At 44.6% G+C, this 16,572-nt stretch overlaps 1 protein-coding gene and 1 pseudogene across 3 annotated transcripts; both read right to left on the reverse strand.

Moving 5' to 3' along the window:
- Positions 1–1,187: 1,187 nt before the first annotated feature.
- On the reverse strand, positions 1,188–7,465 carry LOC135516407 (RNA-binding protein 4.1-like). 3 transcript variants are annotated; one of them, XM_064940689.1, is made up of 3 exons: positions 5,466–7,465; positions 4,319–4,743; positions 1,188–3,455 (listed from the first exon to the last, which is right to left on the reverse strand). In XM_064940689.1, exons 2-3 carry the CDS (start codon positions 4,728–4,730, stop codon positions 2,635–2,637), a joined length of 1,233 nt encoding a protein of 410 aa, XP_064796761.1. In that variant the 5' UTR covers positions 4,731–4,743; positions 5,466–7,465; the 3' UTR covers positions 1,188–2,634. The 3 variants fall into 3 exon arrangements, with proteins under 3 accessions (XP_064796761.1, XP_064796760.1, XP_064796762.1); XM_064940688.1 differs by having other exon boundaries at positions 4,870–7,465; XM_064940690.1 differs by having other exon boundaries at positions 1,188–2,386; positions 2,615–3,455; positions 4,319–7,465.
- Positions 7,455–10,201, reverse strand: LOC135516408 (RNA-binding protein 4.1-like; annotated as a pseudogene).
- Positions 10,202–16,572: the final 6,371 nt, after the last annotated feature.

Below are 16,572 nucleotides of genomic sequence, written 5' to 3' on the forward strand. Positions count from 1 at the left end.
CTGCAATGCTCTACTTTCAAGCTACCTGGATAAAGCATGAAATGAACTTCAGTTAGTGCTAAATACGGCTGCTAGAATCCTGCCTAGAACCCAAAAATTTGATCATATTACTCCAGTGCTAGCCTCTCTACAGTGGCTTCCTGTTAAGGCAAGGGTTGATTTCAAGGTTTTACTGCTGTTGGGGGGCTAGGGTCAGTTTGTTATATCTGGAGTACTTCTCCTGTCTTATCCGGTGTCCTGTGTGAATTTAAGTATGCTCTCTAATTCTCTTTCTTTCTCTCTCTCTGAGGACCTGAGCCCTAGAAACATGCCACAGGACTACCTGGCATGATCACTCCTAGCTGTCCCCAGTCCACCTGGCCGTGCTGCTGCTCCAGTTTCAACTGTTCTGCCTGCGGCTATGGAATCCTGACCTGTTCACCGGACGTGCTACCTGCCCCAGACCTGCTGTTTTCAACTCTCGAGAGACAGCAGGAGTGGTAGAGATACTCAATGATCGGCTATGAAAAGCCAACTGACATTTACTCCTGAGGTGCTGACTTGTTGCACCTTCGACAACTACTGTGATTATTATTATTTGACCATGCTGGAGATTTATGAACATTTTGGCCATGTTCTGTTATAATCTCCACCCGGCACAGCCAGACGAGGACTGGCCACCCCTCATAGCCTGGTTCCTCAAGGTTTCTTCCTGGGTTTTGGCCTTTCTTGGGAGTTTTTCCTAGCCACCGTGCTTCTACACCTGCATTGTTTGCTGTTTGGGTTTTTTAGCTGGGTTTCTTTACAGCACTTTGAGATATCAGCTGATGTACAAAGGGCTTTATAAATACATTTGATTTGATTTCAAGGCGCCTCTGAGGTTAGTGGCATACGGCCTATATACCACGGCTTAGGGCTATATCCAGGCACTTCGCGTTGCGTAATTACAGCCCCTATCAGTGGTGTATTGGCCATATACCACACCTTCTCTCGTGCCTTATTGCTTAATTAACCACCTATAAAAAGGTGTGCTAACTAGTGTACAGGACAAAATTACCAATATAATGCATGAGTAACTGAGGAGCAATAAAATAGTGAGCAGTTGTGTTCATTCTGCTGCTGACATTCTAGGGGGAAAACAACCTCTTTCCAAGCTCACCTACTACCGTCCAAAAGAAGAATGGGTGGTGGACAAAACATGGTAAGAAATCATGAATCAAAAGACCAATAACTTTTCAGACAGTGACTTTATTGAGAAACAGATGGACAGAAATATTTCTCATATCATCATTCAGGACAAATGGAGGCAAATCCACTTCTAAAATACTGATTTTGTCAAGATGGAATGGGTTCATGGGGCCATCCCATGGTGATGTATAAGCCTACACAAGTTTTTAGAAGTGGATTTAGAAGCAGCTCCTCAGTTACTGTGCCACCGGAGACTCTGGGTTTGCGCCCAGGCTCTGGCGCAGTCGGCCTCGACCGGGAGGTCCGTGCGGCGACGCACGATTGGCCTAGTGTCGTCCGGGTTAGGGAGGGTTTGGCCGGTAGGGATTTCCTTGTCTCACCGCGCACTAGCGACTCCCGTAGCGGGCCGGGAGCAGTGCACACTAACCAAGGTCGCCAGGTGTTTCCTCCGACACATTGGTGCGGCTGACTGGATGGCACTGTGTTAAGAAGCAGTGCGGCTTGGTTGGGTTGTGTTGTGTTTCGGAGGACGCATGACTTTCGACCTTCGTTTCTCCTGAGCCCGTACGGGAGTTGTTGCGATGAGACATTATAGTAGTTACTAACAATTGGATACCATGAAATTGGGGAGAAAAAGGGGGGTAAAAAAAGGCTCTAAAACTAAGCATCTATTCAAAGTGTAATATTTAATTCACACATAATTTGAATAATACTGTAACATTTGAAGTGAATGATTTTTTGACAGGTGCAATTCAGCCAAAAAGAGGGATTTGGTCATTTGTCCATTGCGGCCCCTACCTCAGGTGTATAGTAGAATTAGATAGGTATTGTGAATGAATGTGTAAATAATACACATGTATTTCGATGGTTTTAAAATGAATTAGAACATAATTAGCAAATGATGGCATTCATCACAATAATGCATACAACTGCTACCTGGAGTCAACTGCATTGGATGATTCAACTGGTGCTACTTTTCGTATAACTGCAGGACTCACATTCAAATCAATTTCTTTTTGTAAAAAATAAAAACTATATGTACATTCTGCTTTTAGTGGGGAAATACAAACGTTACTAAGCGATCAGTTGACACACGAGAGATACCGAACAGAGAAGCTAAATGTCTGCACTTTCACAGTCCCACGATTGCGGGCCATAACCGAAATGCATCGTGAGTCGAAACAAAGATAATCTCGTGCTCGGTTGACCGTCGCGATACCTGAAAAAAGAGCATACCAAATAGTAACATGGTCACCCACAAGATGCATTTAAGTTCTACGGCACGCATTCTCTTCTATTTGATCAACAAGCTTGATGGGCATGTCTTATCAATCTACGTCAAGACAGAAAACCTGAAATAAACGATCAAAACACCCAGTGTTTACATTAATACTAGTTCCCTGGGAACTTAATCACGCTAACCTATGAAAGCTAAATCAGTTCTCACCTGGACAGGAGGAAGAAAGGTTAGTAAGCATATCGCGCCCGCTCGGCGTAGGGGTCCCGCGGGATGTCGTAAGCCGATCTTCTGGGGAGGGAGGGCACCGGGGAGAGGCGCGCGCGCTCGTATGCCTCGGTAGGTATTCGCCGAAATGGGCTTCTGTCACGGGAGTAGGATGAGGAGAGGGGGGCTGGTGGAGAAGGGAGAGGACAGCGCTCGTATAGGTCGGGGCTAGAGGGAGGCAGGCGCTCCCTCATTATGGCCGAGGAGGAAGGGAACGGTGGGCTGGGCAAAGGAACAGACCGGCGCTCTTCGAAATAACTGGCTCCATACGGGCGAGCCCGATACTTCTCGTAGAAGTCCACGGCACCATACGGATCACGGTCCTCATACGATGACCGGCGCACAGGGTAGGCTGGGACCACGCCGTGGCTCCAGCTGCTGCCTCCGTACGCTGCCTCACTGGCATACACCCGTGCCATGCTATATTCGGCGGCGCTCATTCCGTAACCCGGCGGAAGCCCGTAACTCAATGTGCTTTCATAGCCTGCGCCCCTGCCATACCCGGGCACACCGCCAAAGCCGTGCACGGGAGAATAGCTTCCACTGTAAACTGGATCACTGCCACTGTAACCTGGAACGCCGACATTCAAGCCCCGGTGATAACCACAGCCGAACCTAGGGTCAGAGCTTGGCTCGGCACCCTCTCTGTAGTTGCCCGAAGTGTCGAGCGGGCACTCTTTGGACCAGTGGCCTTCCTGCCCGCACCGATAACAACCTGTCCTCTCTCCCATTCCCGGCGTAGTACGCAGGCGGCTAGTCGAAAGCTTCACGCTCATCAGTTTGCCTTAAAAAAGAAAAACGCAAGAGTTTACCACGATACAACAAACTGTTCTATGCACATGCTCTAAGGAATCAGATAAAAGCCAGGCATGAATTCGAACACCACCCTCATAACATTCATCCTGGAACTCCTCTGAAAGTGAACTCTGACAATTTTTCCACGTTCCAGGCATTTGAGTAAGTTACCTTATTTATCACCACTCAATATTTGAATTATAATTCCTAAAACCAGGTCTCAAACATGGATTACACTCGAGTCCCATGCGATTTCCAGAGTTGGGTATGGCTGCCTTCTCCTGTTACGCTCCTTGCCTATGGAATAGGCTGCAGACTAAACTTAAACGTGAGACTCTTGTCCCCCTTGCTCATTTTAAATATTTATTGGAGCATTTTTATTTTTGTATTGCTTGTAACCGTTTCAGGTAATGCAAGTTATTGTGCTGTTAGTAGAATAACCTATGAGTAAATGAATTCCGTTGCTCTATTTGTAATTTTTGTATCATCTGTGATCGTTTTGTTTGTCTTGTAGTTTTTTAATCATTGTACCTAAACTGTATGCGTAAACATGTATACGTAGGGCCTACACTGTAAAAGAGACCTTGGTCTTCGTCTGTGTTCCTAGTTGAAATAAAGGTATAATAATGCAGGCAAAGCTAGAGTCCACACGCTGGCCTGAAGTTGGGGGAAATGTGGACAACGTGTTGGATGTATTTTGAGACAGTGCTTGACTGTCCCTTACTCTTTCACCACTTACATTTATCCATGAGTGACCCACCAGTTTTGTTAGTGAATAGAACTCATTCTAATTACCAGGGGGATACCTACACCACACCGGCAAATGACCAACCAAGCCCTGTGTGAGTTCACCTTGGAAGGCTGTGTTGTCCAGCCCACTGATGGCGTCCATGGCATCCTCCATACGCTCCAAGTGGACAAAGGCATAGTCCTTCACTATGTCACACTCCACCACAGGGCCGTACTCCTCAAACTTGGCCCGCATCTCTTGGTTGGTGCAGCTGCTGTTGATATTGCCCACGTGCAGCTTGGTGGTGGCTTTGGGTCTGCCGCGGCTCATCTCCACGTTCATCTGCTCCCCATTGAGCTCATAGTGGTGGAGGTTCTTGATGGCCTCCTCCGCTTCAGCTCTATCCTTCATGTGCACAAAGCCAAAGTTCTTGACAATGTCACACTCAGAGACCTTTCCATACTGGGAGAAGAGGGAGCGCAGCTCCTCTGCCATGGTGTCTGGAGACAAGTTCCCAATGAAGATTTTCACCATGGCGATGATCCCACTTTAGTATATGAACAATGGAAGAGGATTAGACATAGGAAATAATTTGATATATATATAAAAAAAAATTGGCTCAGGGAGTCTTATGAACTTAAAAAGTATATTGAGTAACTTATTAAAGTATTACATGTTTGATCAATAACGCTCGTGTCTTAGGACTCCCTGTATGCATCATCGTCGGCATGTGTTTTGTCCTAATATATAGATTATCCCAGCCCCGAATGAGTTTCTTAGGTAGGGCCGTCGATGTAAATACAAATGTGTTCTTCACAGACATGCCTAGTTAAATAAAATAAAAATGCACTGTCAGTGTATGCACTGGATCATAAGTAGGAGGACCAGTTATTACCCAATCACAATGCTGTTTTTGCAACAGAGGTTATGCTTAACTGAACATTGCCTATTCATTCAGCTCGCGAACCAACATTAACAATTTCAGCGACCAGCATATTCTTGCACGTGTACTCGTTTGGAACGTGCATGAGAACTAGCGACACTACTGCAGACAAGCTAGTAATTACCTTTTGTGGCAACGCTAGCAAGTTGTGTCGTCTGTGTCTGCATGCACAACGAGCATGCTACGCTAACAATAGATCCGAAACGCGTTGCATGACGGTCATATGATTTTACACAGTTGCATTTAATATTTGTGCTGGTTGCAACGGCAATGGCTAACATAAAATGGATAGCTAGCTAGATTAAATGTTCTATGTTCCTTCGTACCTTTCACGATGGACTCACTGGATTGATGCCACTACTTTCCGAAGGGCTGAAATGGCTCCTCTCTGCCGGCGTTTGCTACCTACGGCATAATCTCTATCCAGCCCCTCACAAGGCAAAACCAGATCGGGTTTCAAAATCAGACCTGTTGATTGGCCGAATGGACAATTACTTTAATTTTCTTGATTTAGTACCCATCATCAGGTTTGAATAAGTATCATCTGAAAAGTATGGTCAATGCATTATCAAGTATAGATGTGGGAAAAAGTCCAGATGTCTCAAGAGAGGATAAATACAAATAGGATTTTCACCAAAATACATTTTGGTTTATTAAAAAATAAAATGCATAAAACGTACACGCTTTGACTGTAGGAAATATACAAACTACAACAATTCCCATAAGAACTGAGCAGACAGATGCTCTGTTTAGACAGGACGCCCAATTCTGATATGTTCCACAAATTTGTCTTTTGACCAATCACAGATCTTTGCACATCGGCTCTTTTTGTATATCAGAATAGGGCTGCCCATCTCAACGCAGACTAAGGCACCCCAAGAAAGTGATCAGACTAGAGCCCATTATATCTCAATGGTAATGTCATGTAAGTAAGCATTTCACCGTAAGGTCTACACTTGTTGTATTCGGCGCAAGTGACAAGGTTTGATTTGATAGCAATGCCAGTTATGCTCATGTTATTTACTGTATTCAACATGTTTATGTCTAGAAATAAATATTACATTAATAAAGGACAATTTTGGATTATTAAAGCTTGGGTTGTTAGAAACAATATTTAGAGTGTTGAAACAAGCCTCTTAAATCTGAATTTCAGACTGGACCATCCTAATCATGCAAAAATATTTACTCTTGGAAGTGTATTAAGCATGCACTGTTCCAATGGGTACCAACCGATTGCTTATTTTTGGTTAGGAAACGCACATACTGTTTTTAACCCTGCAAATACACCCAAAATAATTCTAAAGCTGGAATGTTGTCTTGGGATAATGACAATGTTGTGACAGCAGATATTAACCAAAGAATGATTGAGGCCTCTAGTGGCCAAAAGCTGTACTGGCATGGGCAGCACCAGAGGGCATCCACCATTTTAATATAGACAACTGGGTGGGACTTCCAACTTCATTGGTTGATCCCTCCTGGTGACCCCGCTGGGAGTCGTGTCCAACCAGGTCATCAGGAGGGAACAGCCAATTGTGAAGAGAATTGACTACCTCAAAATGGAGGTCTCAATGGCGCTACCCATGCAGCCACAAATGCTATAATGGCACAGATGCAAAGATGAGTCCTCTATCTCAATGATATTAACTCAAGATATTCTGTTGTCCTACTGCTTAGGCTCTCTTCTACACTTAGAACATCCTCCTTTAACAAAATGAAAGCGTTCTAAAACCCAGTGGATGAATTTCACAGATAGTTCTGGGGAATATTCATACCCGCCTACTCTTACATTGCTTTCCGGGGGGGGTTAAATAAGGAAAAAAATGTTAAATGACTACTGAGCTATACATGGAATGAAGTTTTAAATTAATAGTTGAACAAACCAATTAAATGAAAACGAGATATTTCTCAAAAAGGATAAATATTTCTCTAAACTACGGTCACCTCAATCCGACAAATAAAAAATGTGGCAAATTAAGATGCCAATTTGCTTTGTCGATATTAAATCACAAGGGGGAGAGGAAAAAACACGTTTAAAATCCCCCCACAAAAAACATGACCCACACAAACTAACAAAGCGATTTGAAAGCCGGTATAATTAAGCTAGTATTAACATCAAACTGTAGAAACGCCACACTGGTGGTTTTCGATAGCAAACAGGCTCTGTAACTGACAACTAAAATAAAGGAAGAATGTGGGGTGGTGTGGACTGATTGGTTAGTGGAGAGGATTATTCGTCTGCCGGCACCGGTGCCAGGAAGATGCACACGCCAATTTCCGTCCGCGTCACTCTCGCGTCACCACATTCCGAGTCGCGAAAGGTTTGTTTGCGGCACAGCTCGATGGAACCATGCAGCTGGGAGGAGGAATGGGAGCAAAGGAAAAGTCCGGCATTTCATACACACCTAGAAAAAGAGCAGAGCATTCGCTTTGAGAAATGGGATGGTGTCTCCCGGTTTAAAAAGCACTGTGTGTGGGGTCTTAGTTCTTGTTCTTCATTGAAGAAATATAAAGATGAACACGAGTCTACAGTATCCCAGTCCCCACTGTAACATCAAGTACCCGTTTTACAATAAATGGAACGCACCATTCCAGAACACACTCACCCACAGGAATGGGTTAGTATTCCTAGTTGGTTGGCTCACCTTGGCAGTGTGTGGCTCAGTAAGCATAGCGTGCCCGATCGGTGTAGGGTTCCCTGGCCCGCGGGACGGCATATGAAGAGCTTCTGGAGGACGACACCGGGGACAGCCGCGAGCGCTCGTAACCATAGCTGTCAGAGGCGACGGCCACTCGTCTGATCGGGCTGCGGTCTCGCAAGTAGTACGAGGCGGCCGTCGAGGGTGGTAGCGGGCGGCGCTCGTACGGGTCGATACTAGAGGAGAGCCTTGAGAGGGAGGAAGAGGGGGAGGGGGAGGTGGGATATAGCCGAGGCGGCGCTCTTCAAAATAGCTTGAGCCGTATGGCCGTGCTCTGTACTTCTCGTAATAGTCAACGCTGCTGTAGTGGTCTCGCTCGTAGGCCGATGCCCTCTCAGGATAGGAGCTCGGAAGCCTGCCACTGTACCGATCCCTGGCATCAGCGCTGTACTCCCGAGCAGAGCCATAGCTAGGCCTACGGCTCAGAGGGGGAGGCCCCCCCAGGTAACTGGACGCTCTGCTATACCCTAGCCCGCCCATGTAGTCGGATGCCGCAGCCCTGGGGGGCATCCCGTAGCCACTAGGGTATCCACCGCCACCCCTGCTGAAAACCCGTGGGAAGCCCCTGCCCCTCATTGGGCCGCCCCCGGGTCGGTCATCGCGGTCACTGTAGCTACCGCCATTCTGACCGCCGTTAGGGCAGTCTTTCGACCAGTGACCCTGTTTCCCACAGACATAGCAGCCGGTTTGAGCTCCCATTCCCGGGACCGTGCGCAGGCGACTGGTGGACAGTTGTACGCTCATCAGCTTGCCTTTTGAGGAGAGAGAAGAGACGCATGAGACGGTAGACTTCTGACACGCTCCACTGCTTCTTAACGACTAAAGTTATTTTCTTATTGCAAATACTTATATATTAGCATCAATTGGTTCACCTGCACTGTTACGTTGAAACCGAATAAAGGAACCACGGAAAAGACTCAACCTTATTGCCGTTACTTATTAATTGACCTCAAAATTAAACCAAAATGCTATCCAGCATCACGTTACGATCTTTATGCCATCTAAAAAGGAAGTGTATTCTGTAACTACGGAGAGCACAGACTATCTGCTCTCTTCTGCCTGCGGGTTCACCTTGGAAGGCTGTGTTGTCAAGCCCACTGATGGCCTCCATGGCATCATCCACAGACTCCATGTGGACAAAGGCGTAGTCCTTCACTATGTCAGCCTCAACCACAGGGCCGTAAGCCTCAAACTTGGTCTTCAGCTCCTCATTGGTGCAACCCTCTGGGATGTTACTGACATGCAGCTTGGTGGTTGACTTTGGTCTGCCGTGGCTCATCTCCACGTTCATCTGAGCCCCGTTGAGCTCATAGTGGTGGAGGTTCTTGATGGCCTCCTCCGCTTCGGCTTTGTCCTTCATGTGCACAAAGCCAAAGTTCTTGACAATATCACACTCAGAGATCTTTCCATACTCGGAGAATAGAGTGCGTAGCTCGTCCTGCGTGGTGCCGGAGGCGAGATTGCCAATGAAGATTTTCACCATCTTCAAATCAGAATGTTGTTATTCCTGGAAGAGGAGACAAGCAGTTTGTTTACCAAGTATATATCAAATATTTTTAGATTTCATTAAAGAACCACGTGTAGACTTAGCTTTGCAAGACAGACAAATTTCAAAAGTAGTAAGATATTATTATAAGCGTTCTTTAATACGGCAAGAGAATAATACGCCAGCAAGTTATCGGACGTAACATTAGCTAGTTAGCTAACGTTACTTCCGCAGCTAGCTGACCAGGCCAACTAGCAAACAGTTGTTTAACATTGATGACTTGCCATTTAATCATTCATGGCTAGCTATCAAGATTATATATAAATATTCATCTAGCTTCAGAGGTTGCATCTAAAGTTGAATTTACCGCACTTTAGCCAGCTAACGTTGGTTAGCTTGCTATGCTCAAAGCTAACTGTTTTAACTACAATTTAAATAAATAAATATATATATTTTGCGAAATCATGTGATTGAAAACTGGCTAACATTGGGCGATAGTCTGAAACCTCCAACTGATATTCAAATGGTGCTGATAACCTAGCCAGCTAAGTTAGTTTGGTAGCCATTTGCGTTAGTTAGTATGCTAACGTTACCGCTGATACTACAGTAGTTTTAGGAAGAAACGTTTGCACGGTATGGTGCTAACGTACCTAACTCGTTCCTAATTTTGGTCAAACAAACACGCCATGATAATATCGTACAGAATACCGTACTCCAAACACTAACAACTTGTTAAATAAAATTCACCAATAAATGAAATGTCCTCACCTGAACTATGAATTCAGCCGCCAATGAATGACTTCTGAAATGGCGTCGTGATGATTTTTCACCTTCTTCTTCTGTGGAATTATGGCGGTCCGCAAACATACCTTAGTACCAAAGACATAACAATGAGACAGATATTTCACCGGATGTATAAATCTCAAGCATCCGCTCGGCTTTTCCACTCACAACCACTTCTAAATTTGGTAGTGAGAATATGAGACGAGATGGATTTTTACCGATATTCTGCAAATGTTCTCATCGATGAAAGATTTGATCACAATACAGTTTTATGTTGCCAAAACTATATCTGTGGACTATGTTTTGTAGACTTCACCCTTTGCCAAAGTTGTTTTTTAAATTGCGTGGTTTAGATGTATGCTAAAACGGGCCAATTATCTTATAGTAATGGTGAAATGGTAACGGTATCTTTGTGTGCCTCTAGTAAGGTTCTTATTCTTTGATGTTTAACTTCGGTTGGCATCCAATAAATATTGCATTACTGCCACATACTAGATTGGAGTACAACTCTCCTATGCTTCCCTTGAAAAAATAAACAAATACCCTACCATCTAACGCTACACTCACAAAATAAAAAGAACACTCACCTACTCCACAATGCAAATCTATTTAGTCCTACCTCATGCCAACAACCTGAAAGGATGGGACATCACCACTTAACACACCCTGTAACTCTTCTGACGTCAAGTCTCATTCACTCCAATACAGTTGAAGTTGGAAGTTTACATACACTTAGGTTGGAGTCATTAAAACTCGTTTTTCAACCACTCCACACATTTCTTGCTGACAAACTATAGGTTTGGCAAGTCGGTTAGGACATGTACATTGTGCATGACACAAATCATTTTCCCAACATTTGTTTACAGACAGATGATTTCACTTATAATTCACAATATCCCAATTCCAGTGGGTCAGAAGTTTACATACACTAAATTGGCTGTGCCTTTAAACAGCTTGGAAAATTCCAGAAAATGATATCATGGCTTTAGAAGCTTCTGATAGGCTAATTTACATAATTTGAATCATTTGGATGTGTACCTGTGGATGTATTTCAAGGCCATACCTTCAAACTCAGTGCCTCTTTGCTTGACATCATGGGAAAATCAAAAAGAAATCAGCCAAGACCTCAGACAAAAATTGTAAACCTCCACAAGTCTGGTTCATCCTTGGGAGCATTTTCTAAACGACCGTAGTTATTTGTACAAACAATAATAGGCAAGTATAAACACCATTGGACCACACAGCCGTCATACCGCTCAGGAAGGAGACGCGTTCTGTCTCCTAGAGATGAATGTACTTTGGTGCAAAAAGTGCAAATCAATCCCAGAACAACAGCAAATGACCTTGTAAAGATGCTGAAGGAAACAGGTACAAAAGTACCTATATCCACAGTAAAACGAGTCCTATAATCGACATACCCTGAAAGGCCGCTCAGCAAGGAAGAAGCCACTGCTCCAAAACCGCCATTAAAAAAGCCAGACAACGGTTTTCAATTGCACATGGGGACAAAGATTGTACTTTTTGGAGAAATGTCCTCTGGTCTGATGAAATAAAAATAGAACTGTTTGGCCATAATGACCATCGTAATGTTTGGAGGAAAAAGGGGAGGCTAGTAAGCCGAGGAACACCATCCCATCCGTGAAGCACGGGGGTGGCAGCATCATGTTGTGTGGGTGCTTTGCTGCAGGAAGGACTGGTGCACTTCACAAAATAGAAAAACAATGTGGGAAGCTTGTGGAAGGCTACCCAAAATGTTTGACCCAGGTTAAACAATTTAAAGGCAATGCTACCAAATACTAATTGAGTGTATGTAAAATTCTGACACACTGGGAATGTAATGAAAGAAATAAAAGCAGAAATAAATCATTCTGAACTATTATTGTCCCATAGTTGACGCTGGAGAGGCGAAGCAGGTACGGGGAGTCAAACATTTAATGAGGAACGGACATGGAAAGAGACAGGAACAGCATCAGCACACAGGTAACAAAGACAAAAACAATTAATGCATCAGCAGGGAACAGAGCAGGGTAACTGACAAATATAGGGGAAGTAATAAACAGGTGATGAGTGAGTCCAGGTGAGTCCAATATCGCTGATGTGCTTGATGAGAGAAGGCAGGTGTGCGTAATTGATGATGGCAGGAGTGCGTGATGCAGGGCAGCCTGGCGCCCTCGAGCTCCAGGGGGGGAAGAGCGGGAGCAGCCGTGGCAATTATTCTGACATTTCACATTCTTAAAATAAAGTGGCGATCCTAACTGACCTAAGATAGGGAATTTTTACTTGGAATAAATGTCATTAATTGTGAAAAACTGAGTAGAAATGTATTTGGCTAAGGTGTATGTAAACTTCCGACTTCAATTGTAACTCTAACACTACATGACCAAAAGTATGTGGACACCTGCTCGTCAAATATCTCATGGGCTTTAATATGGAGTTGGTCCCCCCTTTGCTGCTACAACAGCCTCCACTCTTCTGGGAAGGCTTTCCACTAGATTTTGGAACATTGCTGCGGGGACTTGCTTCCATTCAGCCACAAGAGCATCAGTGAGGTTGGGCACTGATTTTGGGCTATTATGCCTGGCTTGCAGTCGGCATTCCAGTTCACCCCAAAGGTGTTCGATGGGGTTGAGGTCAGGGTTCTATGCAGGCCAGTCAAGTTCTTCCACACTGATCTCGACAGACCATTTCTGTGTGGACATTGCTTTGTGCATGGTGGCATTGTCATGCTAAAACAGGAAAGGCCTTCCCCAAACTGTTGCCACAAAGTCGGAAGCAAAGAATTGTCTAGGATGTAGCGTTAAGATTTCCCTTCACTGGAACTAAGGGACCTAGCCCGAACCATGAAAACAGCCCCAGGCCATTATTCCTCCTCCACCAAACTTTACAGTTGGCACTATGCATTCGGGCAGGTAGCGTTCTTTTAGCATCTGCCAAACCCACATCCGTCCATCGGACTGCCAGATGGTGAAGCATGATTCATCACTCTAGAGAACGCGTTTCAACTGCTCCAAAGTCCAATGGCGGCAAGCTTTACACAACTCCAGCCGAAGCTTGACATTGTGCATGGTGAACTTCGGCTTGTGTGAGGCCGATTGACCATGGAAACCCATTTCATGAAGCTCCCAACGAATAGTTATTGTGCTGACGCTTCCAGAGGCAGTTTGGGACTTGGTAGTGAGTGTTGCAACCGAGGACAGATGATTACAACGCACTACGCACTTCAGCACTCAGTGGTCCCATTCTGTGAGCTTGTGTGGCCTACCACTTCGTGGCGGAGCCGTTGTTGCTCCTAGACATTTCAACTTCACAATAACATCACTACCAGTTGTCCGGGGCAACTCATGCAGGGCAGAAAATTTGCGAACTGACTTGTTGTAAAGGTGGCATCCTATGACGGTGCCACATTGAAAGTCACTGAGCTCTTCAGTAAGGCCATTCTACAGCCAATGTTTGTCTATGGAGATCGCATGGCGGTGTGTTCGATTTTACGCACCTGTCAGCAACCGGTGTGGCTGAAATAGTCGAATACACAAATTTGAAGGGGTGTCCACATACATTTGTGTGTATATACTGTATATTCATTGCGGGAAAGGGGAGAGTTAAAAGCATAATATACAATACAAAAATAAAATAAAATAAATCCCCACCCCACTCCTTCAGTGATGATATAAATCACATCCCTACACAGGCTCATGTGTCTGTGTTGACCGAACATTAATCGACAGGATTCCTTGTAATGCCCCAAAAAACGTTCAGCCGCACTCACAAGGATGCCTATTTTCTCTGATTTCTTCTTTGTTTGCGCTGTGCAGTTTATAACCAATGCAATAAACGATACTAAGTCCACCTTTTTAACATGCAATGTGCCAGGGTCCTATTGGCGAGTAACATTTACTGATGTCTCTAATCCAACTACCATGGTTTCTTCAACTTTACTCCCTTGTTCCACTCTTCTCACCCCCTCCAGGTAGGAGACATGCTGGACAACCCTTATTCTTGTCACCTCAGTCTCCTTCACCCTAACAGGGCACTCCATGAATTCTGGTACATGCTCACCACCACAATTGCAGCATTTTGCCTCTACTGGCATATGATACTCCTCCCGTCTACATACACTTGACAAATGTCCGAAAGTACATTTATCACACTGCAAGAGGTTTGGGCATGAAGGCTCTTACAGGATATCACACATAACCCAAATATACGTACAAAGGGCGAGACTCTTCAAATAACAAAATAATGGGCTGCCTCACACCATTCACCATACAGATCAGTCGGCGTGAACTAACCACTGGGCTGCCTCACACCATTCACCATACAGATCAGTCGGCGTGAACTAACCACTGGGCTGCCTCACACCATACAGATCAGTCGGCGTGAACTAACCACTGGGCTGCCTCACACTATACAGATCAGTCAGCGTGAACTAACCACTGGGCTTCCTCACACCATTCACCATACAGATCAGTCGGCGTGAACTAACCACTGGGCTGCCTCACACCATTCACCATACGGATCAGTCGGCGTGAACTAACCACTGGGCTGCCTCACACCATACATATCAGTCGGCGTGAACAAACCACTGGGCTTCCTCACACCATTCACCATACAGATCAGTCAGTGTGTACTAACCACTGGGCTGCCTCACACCATTCACCATACGGATCAGTCGGCGTGTACTAACCACTGGGCTGCCTCACACCGTTCGGATCAGTCGGCGTGAACTAAAGAGCACCCAGAGGCCCTTAAACAGTGGCCCCTCAAGAGCACCCAGAGGCCCTTAAACAGTCCCCAGAGGCCCCTCAAGAGCACCCAGAGTCCCTTAAACAGTGGCCCCTCAAGAGCACCCAGAGGCCCTTAAACAGTCCCCAGAGGCCCCTTAAGAGCTCCCAGAGGCCCTTAAACAGTCCCCAGAGGCCCCTCAAGAGCACCCAGAGGCCCTTGAACAGTCCCCAGAGGGACTGTGTTATGTGTTATGTTGTTTAGTAAAGATGACATAGAAGTCACCCGAGTCTCTGATCTCTGTACTGGAGCTGGTATAACTTAATGTACAAAGCACATTCAGCTTGTCAGTATGTCTATATGGTATAGTCTGTCTCCATTCTCATGAGGAAAGTAAATAGCATTATAAATCAGGATAGGTAGTAACTGGATATATATGCTCAATTAAATAATATAATTACAAAGTTATAACATTTATCACCACAATTGTAACAGTACATGACATACATAACAAGTATGTTGTTCAATGCAACAATATCAGTAGCTTGTCTCAAATATAGCATGAAGCAAAAAGTGTTACAACACGTGCTGGTACCACTTTATGTAATATTTCTTACGATCTTCAAAAATGAAATATGTTTGTGTTCAACGTGTGCCTTGCACAAACGTGTGTGTTTGTATTCAGTGTGCGACTGTCAAACCTCAGATGGACAAAAAAAACACTGGTGGGCGGGGTCAAATGTGGGCGGAGTCCCCACATTGAACCAGGCCCCGAACTGCACGCTGTGATTGACGTTCCGTTTATGCAGTACAGTTGATAACCATGGCTATGAACGCTAAGACGCCAACCTTAGTAAAACATATATTATTCTTTAGTATCATGGCATTCACATATTATATTTGTGCATGCTGCCACCTACTGTGCAGTGGTGTGTTGTCGATAACATGTCGATAGCATTTTGTGATACAAAAATAAGGGGAAAGGGAAAAAATCTCCACCAACTAACCCTACATCTATATAGAGCTACTACATACCACCAACTAACCCTACATCTATATAAAGCTACTACATACCACCAACTAACCCTACATCTATATAGAGCTACTACATACCAACAACTAACCCTACATCTATATAGAGCTACTACATACCAACAACTAACTCTACATCTATATAGAGCTACTACATACCACCAACTAACCCTACATCTATATAGAGCTACTACATACCAACAACTAACCCTACATCTATATAGAGCTACTACATACCACCAACTAACCCTACATCTATATAGAGCTACTACATACCACCAACTAACCCTACATCTATATAGAGCTACTACATACCACCAACTAACCCTACATCTATATAGAGCTACTACATACCAACAACAAACCCTACATCTATATAGAGCTACTACATACCACCAACTAACCCTACATCTATATAGAGCTACTACATACCACCAACTAACCCTACATCTATATAGAGCTACTACATACCAACAACTAACCCAACATCTATACAGCACTACTACATACCACCAACTAACCCTACATCTATATAGAGCTACTACCTACCACCAACTAACCCTACATCTATACAGCACCACTACACATCACCAACTAACCCTACATCTATACAGCACTACTACATACCACCAACTAACCCTACATCTATATAGAGCTACTACATACCACCAACTAACCCTACATCTATACAGCACTACTACATACCACCAACTA

The sequence above is a fragment of the Oncorhynchus masou genome, chromosome 27, assembly GCF_036934945.1.
Source record: "Oncorhynchus masou masou isolate Uvic2021 chromosome 27, UVic_Omas_1.1, whole genome shotgun sequence".
Lineage (NCBI taxonomy): Eukaryota > Metazoa > Chordata > Actinopteri > Salmoniformes > Salmonidae > Oncorhynchus > Oncorhynchus masou.

Excerpts from the sequence above, each read along its gene's own strand:
- LOC135516407 (XM_064940689.1), bottom strand. The coding sequence starts at position 4,730 with ATGGTGAAAATCTTCATTGGGAACTTGTCTCCAGACACCATGGCAGAG. Across the intron at positions 3,456-4,318 it reads GGACAACACAGCCTTCCAAG|GCAAACTGATGAGCGTGAAG; the intron begins GTGAACTCACAC and ends TTCTTTTTTAAG.